General features: G+C 46.7%; 1 protein-coding gene across 2 annotated transcripts in view; it reads right to left on the bottom strand.

The window, feature by feature from the left end:
- Window positions 1-13,057, bottom strand: part of LOC138663600 (oocyte zinc finger protein XlCOF22-like) — a 107,335-nt gene extending 94,278 nt beyond the window's left edge. The window contains exons 1-2 of one of the 2 annotated variants that reach the window (XM_069749863.1): window positions 12,994-13,047; window positions 6,781-6,881 (exon numbers count right to left, since the gene is read on the bottom strand). Coding sequence is in view for 1 of the 2 variants with exons in the window: in XM_069749862.1 (XP_069605963.1) it covers window positions 12,994-13,014 (21 nt within the window). In the remaining variant the exon portion in view is untranslated. Of the gene's footprint in view, window positions 1-6,780; window positions 6,882-12,993 lie in introns of both variants that reach the window. The other variant, XM_069749862.1, reaches the window with a different exon arrangement.
- Window positions 13,058-13,522: the final 465 nt, after the last annotated feature.

The raw sequence follows: 13,522 nt of genomic DNA, 5'->3' as shown, positions 1-13,522 counted from the left end.
GCCAATGCATTTTCCCCTAGGGCGTCTACCTCCGCAGCCAGGTAGGGGTGATATAGGTGCCTTCAATAGGGTGGACTAGATATCCCCATTAGGTTTTGGGATTTTTTTGAGCACTTTTTTTGTTTTTTGTTTATCACTTTAGGTGGTTTTTAGCTTGCCTGTTTTTAATAATAAAAGTGTACTTTTAGGGGAGGTTTATATGATTTTGAGGTTAGCCACAGTGCCATGGGCTTTAAACTTCTTGATGACACTGCGCACGGTAGACACAGGAACATTCAGGTCTTTGGAGATGGACTTGTAGCCTTGAGATTGCTCATACTTCCTCACAAATTGGTTTCTCAAGTCCTCACACAGTTCTTTGGTCTTCTTTCTTTTCTCCATGCTCAATGTGGTACACACAAGGACACAGGGCAGAGGTTGAGTCAACTTTAATCCATGTCAACTGGCTGAAAGCGTGATTTAGTTATTGCCAACACCTGTTAGGTGCCATAGGTAAGTTACAGGTGCTGTTATTTACACAAATTAGAGAAGCATCACATGATTTTTCGAACAGTGCCAATACTTTTGTCCACTCCACCCCTTTTTTATGCTTGGTGTGGAATTATATCCAATTTGGCTTTAGGACAATTCTTTTTGTGTTTTTTCATTTAAGACAAATTAAATGAAGATAATAATACCAAAGAATTTGTGTTCGCAATCATTTTCAGGAAGAAACTGAGTATTATCTGACAGAATTGCAGGGGTATCAATACTTTTGGCCATGACTGTATGAGTGTTTCTTTCACAGTGGTGCTTTCTTTATTTTTGCAGGGTCTATTAGGGTCAGTGAGGGCAAGCTGATATCGCGTGGGGGTGCCATATCACGGCAAGGAGGGGTAACCACTAGGTTACAAGTAGGGCCAGTACCCCTATTGCTCCCGTGTGTGTCTCCGCTCTGCTCTATCATTTAGAAGCCCCCCTTTTTAATTATTTGTGAATTAAAGCTGTTGTATATATATAGTGGGTCGGTCTTTATTAGAGTTGTTTAATATGCAAATCAGCCTGTACTAGCCCCAGCCTCTCCTGCTGTAATTACACTCTTGTAGGAAAAAAAAATTTTTAAAAGGCAAAATAGGATCAAATATTAACCCCTTCATGACCGTGGGATTTTTCGTTTTCCGTGTTCGTTTTTCACTCCCCTCCTTCCCAGAGCCATCACTTTTTTTATTTTTCCGTCAATTTGGCAATGTGAGGGCTTATTTTTTGTGGGACAAGTTGTACTTTTGAACGACATCATTGGTTTTACCATGTCGTGTACTAGAAAACGGGAAAAAAATTCCAAGTGCGGTGAAATTGCAAAAAAAGTGCAATCCCACACTTGTTTTTTGCTTGGCTTTTTTGCTAGGTTCACTAAATGCTAAAACTGACCTGCCATTATGATTCCCCAGGTCATTACGAGTTCATAGACACCTAACATGACTAGGTTATTTTTTACCTAAGTGGTAAAAAAAAATTCCAAACTTTTCTAAAAAAATAAAATAAAAAATAAATAATTGCGCCATTTTCCGATACTCGTAGCGTCTCCATTTTTCATGATCTGGGGTCGGTTGAGGGCTTATTTTTTGCGTACCGAGCTGGCGTTTTTAATGATTCCAATTCGGTGCAGATACGTGCTTTTGATCGCCCGTTATTGCATTTTAATGCAATGTCGCGGCGACAAAAAAAACGTAATTCTGGCGTTTTGATTTTTTTCTCGTTACGCCGTTTAGCGATCAGGTTAATGCTTTTTTTTATTGATAGATCGGGCGATTCTGAACATGGCGATACCAAATATGTGTAGATTTGATTTTTTTATTGATTTATTTTGATTGGGGCGAAAGGGGAGTGATTTAAACGTTTTATATTTTCCATGGGAGGCTAGAAGCAGGCACAGCACGATCGCCTCTGCTACATAGCAGCGATCTGCTGTTCAATGCTATGTAGTAGAAAATCAGGTGTGCTGTGAGCGCCGACCACAGGGTGGCGCTCACAGCTACCGGCGATCAGTAACCATAGAGGTCTCAAGGACCTCAATGGTTACAATGGAGAAGCATCGCCGACCCCCGATCATGTGACGGGGGTCGGCGATGACGTCATTTCCGGCCGCCCGGCCGGATGCGGTAGTTAAATGCCGCTGTCTGCGTTTGACAGCGGCATTTAACTAGTTAATAGCGGCGGGTGAATCGCGATTTCACCCGCCGCTATTGCGGGCACATGTCAGCTGTTCAAAACAGCTGACATGTCCCGGCTTTGATGCGGGCTCACCGCGGAGCCCTGCATCAAAGCAGGGCAGCTGACATCGGACGTACTATGCCGTCCGATGTCAGTAAGGGGTTAATGAGAACCAACTAAAAGAAAATCTAAAAAATAACTTTTTCTGCAAGTATCTTAACCCTGCTGTTCTATTCTTTTCCACTATACACTTGTACTGCTCCGGTCATTTTTGACCGGACCTATTAAAATGCTGTTTTAGCTACTTAAAATTTTTTTTTTGAATACCTGTTGCAGTATTATACTGTATGCGAGCATGGTGGGTCATTATAAAGAAAAAAAAATAATACGGAAAAAACTCAATTTTTTTAATTTATTTTGTGTTTATAAAAGGTTACAAGGGCTTATTGAATTCTGCACATAAATTACAAATTTGAGCTTAACTACCGTAACTAAAACAACTACTACTACTATAACAACTATAACTAACTATAACTAAAATTAACTATAGTATAAAATTTAACTGCGTGCAAACATTTTGAAAAAAAAAAATAGTAAAAAACAAAAAAAAATAAAAGAAATCCGTTTTTTTTCAGAAAATCTTCACATAATTCTATTGTTTACATTCAGAACAACAATAATACACATGTCTGCCTAGTCCATTATCATGTCCGGCTTTCTATCTTCTCGATTGCTTATTGAATCATCATTGTGCATTGTGCTCATAAGTATCACTTGTTTATTTTATTTTGGAACATAAGAAACCACCGTTGTGTCTTGAGTGAAATAAAACATGGAACTATGTACACCTCTTTTGCTGAGAATACCTTGTGGAAGCTCAGGCTTGTTTGCACAGAACTGTACTGAAAGCCAATATGTTTTTTTTTTAACACTTGTACTGTTGCTGGTCAAAAATGACCGAATAGCATTTTAGCTAATTTTATGGTTTGCATGTGTAAATCTGCACCTAAAGCAACTGTTTACTTAATAAACAATAGTAGATGCAATAAGTAGTCTCCAAAAAAATTATAACTCATTTGTTTTACTCAAAAAATGGCTGAAATTAGCTAAAGTGCTATTTGGTTATTTTTGACCGGGAACAGTACAAGTGTAAAAAAAAAAAAAGGTGGCGCAAAAACTAAACCAAAAAAAAAGGGATTCTTAGAAAGAACCCCTCAAATTAGGAATATAGAAGTACCCACAAGTTTCAGAACCGCATAATGAATTGTTTAAAAAATATCAAAGTTCAAAAATGGTCCTTTTTGACCGAACAGTACAGCAGGGTTTTTAGTGTTTCGTATATACTAACATACAGTTTTCAGTGACTTGCAGTAATTTTTTTAGGTGTTTTTTCTAGTTGGGTCTGATTGCACCCAATATAAAACTTTTTGCCGCATATAGAAAGAAACTGTTTAAAGCAGGGAGGACTTCACTACAATACAGTAATAGGGATATATATATATATATATATATATATATATATACATATATATATATATATATATATATACATATATATATATATATATATATATATATATATATATATATATAATAATAATAATCTTTATTTTTATATAGCGCTAACATATTCCGCAGCGCTTTACAGTTTTGCACACATTATCATTACTGTCCCCAATGGGGCTCACAATCTAGATTCCCTATCAGTATGTCTTTGGAATGTGGGAGGAAACCGGAGTACCCGGAGGAAACCCACGCAAACACGGAGAGAACATACAAACTCTTTGCAGATGTATTTATTTATTTTTTTACACTTACTCACCCAGCCCCACTTCATTTGTTGGCTTTAGTTGGTTGTCCTTGACTTGTAGCATTGGTCTATCCTTAGAATTGGTCATCAATGGCTGGACTGTAAGCCCCGATCCCCTACTGAACAGCTGTCCTGTGTCTGCCGCAGTCAGAACTTGTCGGTGATGGAGCTGCTCCCTCTACTGGATGTGCAGTACGCGGCCGCTGTAGACTGAGCAGCTCAGTGACTGGAGATGGAAGTTCCTGCTGATCGGCGGCTGCCAGACTTCACATCACCACAGAACAGCCACTGACCTTAAGGCCATCAATGGTGAAGTCGTGGACACCTCTGTAAACCTGCTCTACAGGCAATACTACCTCAATGACCATTACTATAACCTCATTGTAACTAGAGTCAGGATGTAACCATTGCTGCAGCCATAGGACTTGCTGGGAATTGTAGTGCTGTGCACAACCAGCAGGGAAAGTTGGCCGCATTTAGACATTTTTGTTTCAGGTGAAATAAACTCATTTTCCTATGTAATCTGCTTTTCTTCCATCCTGTAATCTGCATGTGTGCGGTGCAGAGATCAGAGTTATCTGTAAAGGTACCGTCACACTGAACGATATCGTTAACGATATCGTTGCTTTTTGTGACGTAGCAACGATATCGTTAACGAAATCGTTGTGTGACAGCGACCAACGATCAGGCCCCTGCTGGGAGATCGTTGGTCGCTGGGGAAAGTCCAGAACTTTATTTCGTCGCTGGAAATCCCGCTGACATCACTAAATCGGCGTGTATGACGCCGATCCAGCAATGTCTTCACTGGTAACCAGGGTAAATATCGGGTTACTAAGCGCAGGGCCGCGCTTAGTAACCCGATGTTTACCCTGGTTACCAGCGTAAAAGTAAAAAAAAAACAAACACTACATACTTACCTTCCGCTGTCTGTCCCCGGCGCTGTGCTTCTCTGCAGTCTGCACTGTAAGCGCCGGCCAGCCGGAAAGCAGAGCACAGCGGTGACGTCACCGCTCTGCTTTCCGGCCACTGTGCTTACACAGTGCAGAGGAAAGCAGAGCGCCGGAGGACAGACAGCGGAAGGTAAGTATGTAGTGTTTTTTTTTTTTTTTACTTTTACGCTGGTAACCAGGGTAAACATCGGGTTACTAAGCGCGGCCCTGCGCTTAGTAACCCGATGTTTACCCTGGTTACCCGGGGACTTCGGGATCGTTGGTCGCAGGAGAGCTGTCTGTGTGACAGCTCTCCAGCGACCAAACAGCGACGCTGCAGCGATCGACATCGTTGTCGGTATCGCTGCAGCGTCGCTTAGTGTGACGGTACCCTAAGAGCCAGAAACACGTCCCCAAGGATTTACTGATAAGAATGTTCTCCAGATGTCACAGCAGAAACCACAAATATCAGATATTAGAGAATAACACAAGTCACAATACAGACGAGGAGCGAGGGCCTGATCCCAGGAGCTACAGTCTGAGAAATGGCTAAAAAGCCTCCACTAGACCCCTGTACAGCTGTATAATGATGCCCAGGCTTTATAGTGAAGGGACCGAAGCGAGGGCCTGTTCCCAGGAGCTACAGTCTGAGAAATGGCTAAAAAGCCTCCACTAGACCCCTGTACAGCTGTATAATGAGGCCCAGGCTTTATAGTGAAGGGACTGGAGCGAGGGCCTGTTCCCAGGAGCTACAGTCTGAGAAATGGCTAAAAAGCCTCCGCTAGACCCCTGTACAGCTGTATAATGAGGCCCAGGCTTTATAGTGAAGGGACTGGAGCGAGGGCCTGTTCCCAGGAGCTACAGTCTGAGAAATGGCTAAAAAGCCTCCACTAGGCTCCTGTACAGCTGTATGAGGCCCAGGCTTTATAGTGAAGGGACTGGAGCGAGGGCCTGTTCCCAGGAGCTAGTCTGAGAAATGGCTAAAAAGCCTCCGCTAGACCCCTGTACAGCTGTATAATGAGGCCCAGGCTTTATAGTGAAGGGACTAGAGTGAGGGCCTGTTCCCAGGAGCTACAGTCTGACCCCTGTACAGCTGTATAATGAGGCTGTCATGATTCCCCTGACCGCTGTCACCAATTGGACAGGTTTCACACCGTGACCGTCACCCCTATGTCACGGATTGAGGTGACTTTAGGCCAACAGACGGCTATCACATGTGCAGGGGGGCTTATCTTAGTTATCCCTCCACTCCACGATGTGATGAAAAACCACACACAAGGCTATTGACCTCTTAGTTTACAGCAGGGGCTTATTCTAGGTATCCCACTGCTTTCAATATACCACAAACTGCAGGGATTTATGTATATCCCGCTTACAGTTCCACTTAACACTTGCAGCTCTCTGGCGCCCCCCTTACTCTCAGGTCAGATTAGGTACTGCACCCTGGGTAATTAGTCGCCAGAATGGCTGCCTGCTATGTACTGGTTATTGGGCACGCTGCAGCGACGCGATAAACTACTGCCACTTAGGCAGGATCAATAATTATCAACGCCGCAGTCGCTATAACGCCACCCAACTACCCAGTACAAAATGTATGCTGCCACCAGCTTCAATTAAACGGGTCCGAAGCTAACCCAACACAACAGTAACAGTAGCGTATTTCCCTTCAGAAGACTTAGGGTACGGTTTAGAACAGGAGAACGAACTAATATTAAATATTATATCCCATAAAAAAATTAGGCAGTGCTTTATCAAAAATATTTTATAAAGATGTTACAAATGAGACAATTGCAAATATGTACAAGGGTAATTATAACATAAAGGGAATAAATGAGAAAAAGCAACACTCACATGTTCAAAGCATGACAGGCAACCAGGCTAGGGCAGTTTTCCATACGTCCCAACTCATGGGATGTACTCAGCTCTTCCAGGAAAATAGGACAAGAAGGAAGCTGGGGATGTGTGCAGACAGTTATAGCTTAAGCCTGTAACATCCCAGAAAGGGGTTGGATCACCTCCTCCCTCTTTAGTTTACTGATTTTACCCTAACCTATATCTAATTTCTATAATTCTGCTACAAAACATCTCATAGTCCTAACCAACCCATCATTCATCTCGGATTGACGTGAGCATTCTAATGAGATCAAATATGTCCTATCTGGGATACATATTTACAGAGAAAACCCTACTTCTTTACCAGACGGAGTTAGAAGCCCGTGTTTCGGGGAATGGGTAGGTACACCGAGTGAGAATAAGAATATATATTTTCGTATGTCTAGCTTAAATCGCTTGCCTAATATCTAACAAAAACTAAACAAAGAATCTTTCATGGATCCTCGAAGTTTCTACTTCACTTATAGCTGAACAAGAGCTTACACAGGAAATGCCGGTCGTAAATACTTTTGGCTCTCCTAACCCCCACACTCTCTGAGAAGGAAAGCCAGGAATTTGCAGTATCACTCCAAGAAGGGGGGCTTAGACCACGCAGGCTAGCAAGAGAACTACTTATGATATTTCATACCATATCGTGACAGAGGCCCAGGCTTTATACTGAAGGGACTGGAGCGAGGGCCTGTTCCCAGGAGCTACAGTCTGAGAAATGGCTAAAAAGCCTCCATTAGACCCCTGTATAGCTGTATAATAAGGCAGAGGCTTTATAGTGAAGGGACTGGAGCGAGGGCCTGTTCCCAGGAGCTACAGTCTGAGAAATGGCTAAAAAGCCTCCACTAGGCTCCTGTACAGCTGTATAATGAGGCCCAGGCTTTATAGTGAAGGGACTGGAGCGAGGGCTTGTTCCCAGGAGCTACAGACTGAGAAATGGCTAAAAAGCCTCCACTAGGCCATTGTACAGCTGTATAATGAGGCCCAGGCTTTATAGTGAAGGGACTGGAGCGAGGGCCTGTTCCCAGGAGCTACAGTCTGAGAAATGGCTAAAAAGCCTCCACTAGGCCCCTGTACAGCTGTATAATGAGGCCCAGGCTTTATAGTGAAGGGACTGGAGCGAGGGCCTGTTCCCAGGAGCTACAGTCTGAGAAATGGCTAAAAAGCCTCCACTAGGCCATTGTACAGCTGTATAATGAGGCCCAGGCTTTATAGTGAGGGGACTGGAGCGAGGGTCTGTTCCCAGGAGCTACAGTCTGAGAAATGGCTAAAAAGCCTCCACTAGACCACTGTGCAGCTGTATAATGAGGCCCAGGCTTTATAGTGAGGGGACTGGAGCGAGGGTCTGTTCCCAGGAGCTACAGTCTGAGAAATGGCTAAAAAGCCTCCACTATGCCCCTGTACAGCTGTATAATGAGGCCCAGGCTTTATAGTGAAGGGACTGGAGCGAGGGCCTGTTCCCAGGAGCTACAGTCTGAGAAATGGCTAAAAAGCCTCCACTAGACCACTGTACAGCTGTATAATGAGGCCCAGGCTTTATAGTGAAGGGACTGGAGCGAGGGCCTGTTCCCAGGAGCTACAGTCTGAGAAATGGCTAAAAAGCCTCCACTAGGCTCCTGTACAGCTGTATAATGAGGCCCAGGCTTTATAGTGAAGGGACTGGAGCGAGGGCCTGTTCCCAGGAGCTACAGTCTGAGAAATGGCTAAAAAGCCTCCACTAGGCCCCTGTACAGCTGTATAATGAGGCCCAGGCTTTATAGTGAAGGGACTGGAGCGAGGGCCTGTTCCCAGGAGCTACAGTCTGAGAAATAGCTAAAAAGCCTCCACTAGACCACTGTACAGCTGTATAATGAGGCCCAGGCTTTATAGTGAGGGGACTGGAGCGAGGGTCTGTTCCCAGGAGCTACAGTCTGAGAAATGGCTAAAAAGCCTCCACTATGCCCCTGTACAGCTGTATAATGAGGCCCAGGCTTTATAGTGAAGGGACTGGAGCGAGGGCCTGTTCCCAGGAGCTACAGTCTGAGAAATGGCTAAAAAGCCTCCACTAGACCACTGTACAGCTGTATAATGAGGCCCAGGCTTTATAGTGAGGGGACTGGAGTGAGGGCCTGTTCCCAGGAGCTACAGTCTGAGAAATGGCTAAAAAGCCTCCACTAGACTCCTGTACAGCTGTATAATGAGGTCCAGGCTTTATAGTGAAGGGACTGGAGCGAGGGCTTGTTCCCAGGAGCTACAGACTGAGAAATGGCTAAAAAGCCTCCACTAGGCTCCTGTACAGCTGTATAATGAGGCCCAGGCTTTATAGTGAAGGGACTGGAGCGAGGGCCTGTTCCCAGGAGCTACAGTCTGAGAAATGGCTAAAAAGCCTCCACTAGGCTCCTGTACAGCTGTATAATGAGGCCCAGGCTTTATAGTGAAGGGACTGGAGCGAGGGCTTGTTCCCAGGAGCTACAGACTGAGAAATGGCTAAAAAGCCTCCACTAGGCCATTGTACAGCTGTATAATGAGGCCCAGGCTTTATAGTGAAGGGACTGGAGCGAGGGTCTGTTCCCAGGAGCTACAGTCTGAGAAATGGCTAAAAAGCCTCCACTAGGCCCCTGTACAGCTGTATAATGAGGCCCAGGCTTTATAGTGAAGGGACTGGAGCGAGGGCCTGTTCCCAGGAGCTACAGTCTGAGAAATGGCTAAAAAGCCTCCACTAGGCCCCTGTACAGCTGTATAATGAGGCCCAGGCTTTATAGTGAAGGGACTGGAGCGAGGGCCTGTTCCCAGGAGCTACAGTCTGAGAAATGGCTAAAAAGCCTCCACTAGGCTCCTGCACAGCTGTATAATGAGGCCCAGGCTTTATAGTGAAGGGACTGGAGCGAGGGCCTGTTCCCAGGAGCTACAGTCTGAGAAATAGCTAAAAAGCCTCCACTAGACCACTGTACAGCTGTATAATGAGGCCCAGGCTTTATAGTGAGGGGACTGGAGCGAGGGCCTGTTCCCAGGAGCTACAGTCTGAGAAATGGCTAAAAAGCCTCCACTAGGCTCCTGTACAGCTGTATAATGAGGCCCAGGCTTTATAGTGAAGGGACTGGAGCGAGGGCATGTTCCCAGGAGCTACAGTCTGAGAAATGGCTAAAAAGCCTCCACTAGGCCCCTGTACAGCTGTATAATGAGGCCCAGGCTTTATAGTGAAGGGACTGGAGCGAGGGCCTGTTCCCAGGAGCTACAGTCTGAGAAATAGCTAAAAAGCCTCCACTAGACCACTGTACAGCTGTATAATGAGGCCCAGGCTTTATAGTGAGGGGACTGGAGCGAGGGCCTGTTCCCAGGAGCTACAGTCTGAGAAATGGCTAAAAAGCCTCCACTAGGCTCCTGTACAGCTGTATAATGAGGCCCAGGCTTTATAGTGAAGGGACTGGAGCGAGGGCCTGTTCCCAGGAGCTACAGTCTGAGAAATGGCTAAAAAGCCTCCACTAGGCCATTGTACAGCTGTATAATGAGGCCCAGGCTTTATAGTGAGGGGACTGGAGCGAGGGTCTGTTCCCAGGAGCTACAGTCTGAGAAATGGCTAAAAAGCCTCCACTAGACCACTGTACAGCTGTATAATGAGGCCCAGGCTTTATAGTGAGGGGACTGGAGCGAGGGTCTGTTCCCAGGAGCTACAGTCTGAGAAATGGCTAAAAAGCCTCCACTATGCCCCTGTACAGCTGTATAATGAGGCCCAGGCTTTATAGTGAAGGGACTGGAGCGAGGGCCTGTTCCCAGGAGCTACAGTCTGAGAAATGGCTAAAAAGCCTCCACTAGACCACTGTACAGCTGTATAATGAGGCCCAGGCTTTATAGTGAAGGGACTGGAGCGAGGGCCTGTTCCCAGGAGCTACAGTCTGAGAAATGGCTAAAAAGCCTCCACTAGGCTCCTGTACAGCTGTATAATGAGGCCCAGGCTTTATAGTGAAGGGACTGGAGCGAGGGCCTGTTCCCAGGAGCTACAGTCTGAGAAATGGCTAAAAAGCCTCCACTAGGCCCCTGTACAGCTGTATAATGAGGCCCAGGCTTTATAGTGAAGGGACTGGAGCGAGGGCCTGTTCCCAGGAGCTACAGTCTGAGAAATAGCTAAAAAGCCTCCACTAGACCACTGTACAGCTGTATAATGAGGCCCAGGCTTTATAGTGAGGGGACTGGAGCGAGGGTCTGTTCCCAGGAGCTACAGTCTGAGAAATGGCTAAAAAGCCTCCACTATGCCCCTGTACAGCTGTATAATGAGGCCCAGGCTTTATAGTGAAGGGACTGGAGCGAGGGCCTGTTCCCAGGAGCTACAGTCTGAGAAATGGCTAAAAAGCCTCCACTAGACCACTGTACAGCTGTATAATGAGGCCCAGGCTTTATAGTGAGGGGACTGGAGTGAGGGCCTGTTCCCAGGAGCTACAGTCTGAGAAATGGCTAAAAAGCCTCCACTAGACTCCTGTACAGCTGTATAATGAGGTCCAGGCTTTATAGTGAAGGGACTGGAGCGAGGGCCTGTTCCCAGGAGCTATAGTCTGAGAAATGGCTAAAAAGCCTCCACTAGGCCCCTGTACAGCTGTATAATGAGGCCCAGGCTTTATAGTGAAGGGACTGGAGCGAGGGCTTGTTCCCAGGAGCTACAGACTGAGAAATGGCTAAAAAGCCTCCACTAGGCTCCTGTACAGCTGTATAATGAGGCCCAGGCTTTACAGTGAAGGGACTGGAGCGAGGGCCTGTTCCCAGGAGCTACAGTCTGAGAAATGGCTAAAAAGCCTCCACTAGGCCCCTGTACAGCTGCATAATGAGGCCCAGGCTTTATAGTGAAGGGACTGGAGCGAGTGCCTGTTCCCAGGAGCTACAGTCTGAGAAATAGCTAAAAAGCCTCCACTAGACCACTGTACAGCTGTATAATGAGGCCCAGGCTTTATAGTGAGGGGACTGGAGCGAGGGCCTGTTCTCAGGAGCTACAGTCTGAGAAATGGCTAAAAAGCCTCCACTAGGCTCCTGTACAGCTGTATAATGAGGCCCAGGCTTTATAGTGAAGGGACTGGAGCGAGGGCCTGTTCCCAGGAGCTACAGTCTGAGAAATGGCTAAAAAGCCTCCACTAGGCCCCTGTACAGCTGTATAATGAGGCCCAGGCTTTATAGTGAAGGGACTGGAGCGAGGGCCTGTTCCCAGGAGCTACAGTCTGAGAAATAGCTAAAAAGCCTCCACTAGACCACTGTACAGCTGTATAATGAGGCCCAGGCTTTATAGTGAAGGGACTGGAGCGAGGGCCTGTTCCCAGGAGCTACAGTCTGAGAAATAGCTAAAAAGCCTCCACTAGACCACTGTACAGCTGTATAATGAGGCCCAGGCTTTATAGTGAGGGGACTGGAGCGAGGGCCTGTTCCCAGGAGCTACAGTCTGAGAAATGGCTAAAAAGCCTCCACTAGGCTCCTGTACAGCTGTATAATGAGGCCCAGGCTTTATAGTGAAGGGACTGGAGCGAGGGCCTGTTCCCAGGAGCTACAGTCTGAGAAATGGCTAAAAAGCCTCCACTAGACCACTGTACAGCTGTATAATGAGGCCCAGGCTTTATAGTGAGGGGACTGGAGCGAGGGCCTGTTCCCAGGAGCTACAGTCTGAGAAATGGCTAAAAAGCCTCCACTAGACCACTGTACAGCTGTATAATGAGGCCCAGGCTTTATAGTGAGGGGACTGGAGCGAGGGCCTGTTCCCAGGAGCTACAGTCTGAGAAATGGCTAAAAAGCCTCCACTAGACCCCTGTACAGCTGTATAATGAGGCCCAGGCTTTATAGTGAAGGGACTGGAGCGAGGGCCTGTTCCCAGGAGCTACAGTCTGAGAAATGGCTAAAAAGCCTCCACTAGACCCCTGTACAGCTGTATAATGAGGCCCAGGCTTTATAGTGAAGGGACTGGAGCGAGGGCCTGTTCCCAGGAGCTACAGTCTGAGAAATGGCTAAAAAGCCTCCACTATGCCCCTGTACAGCTGTATAATGAGGCCCAGGCTTTATAGTGAAGGGACTGGAGCGAGGGCCTGTTCCCAGGAGCTACAGTCTGAGAAATGGCTAAAAAGCCTCCACTAGACTCCTGTACAGCTGTATAATGAGGCCCAGGCTTTATAGTGAAGGGACTGGAGGGAGAAAAGTGGGGAAAGTAGCGCTATGTGCAAGAATAATCAGACTGACCTTCAGAGATGCACTCCACATACACAGCTGCTCTGTGCGTACTGAGGACAGCCTGGACAGGACCCGTGATGAGGTCAGTTGAGGGGAGGAGTCAAGGGTCACATGACTTTGCTGTGCTGTTGTCATGGTGCTGGATGAGGGGAAGTTTATGTGTGGGGTCAGGAGGGGTTTACAGTGTGGATGGAGCAGAGCCGTGTGTGTACGAGGTGTACGGAGCGGAGCCGCATGTGTACGAGTGGTAGGGAGCGGAGCCGTGTGTGTACGAGGTGTACGGAGCAGAGCCGTGTGTGTACGAGGTGATCGGAGCAGAGCTGTGTGTGTACGAGGTGATCGGAGCAGAGCCGTGTGTGTACGAGTTGTAGGGAGTGGAGCCGCGTGTGTACAAGGTGTACGGAGTGGAGCCGTGTGTGTGCGAGGTGTGCGGAGCCGCATGTGTACGAGTGGTAGGGAGTGGAGCCGCATGTGTATGAGGTGTACGGAGCAGAGCCGCGTGTGTACGGAGCAGAGGTGTACGAGGTGTACGAAGCAG

This window comes from Ranitomeya imitator, chromosome 2, assembly GCF_032444005.1.
Source record: "Ranitomeya imitator isolate aRanImi1 chromosome 2, aRanImi1.pri, whole genome shotgun sequence".
NCBI classification, from domain to species: Eukaryota; Metazoa; Chordata; class Amphibia; order Anura; family Dendrobatidae; genus Ranitomeya; species Ranitomeya imitator.
The sequence above is the reverse complement of the archived record's forward strand: the minus strand, read 5'-3'. Positions and strand labels throughout refer to the sequence as shown.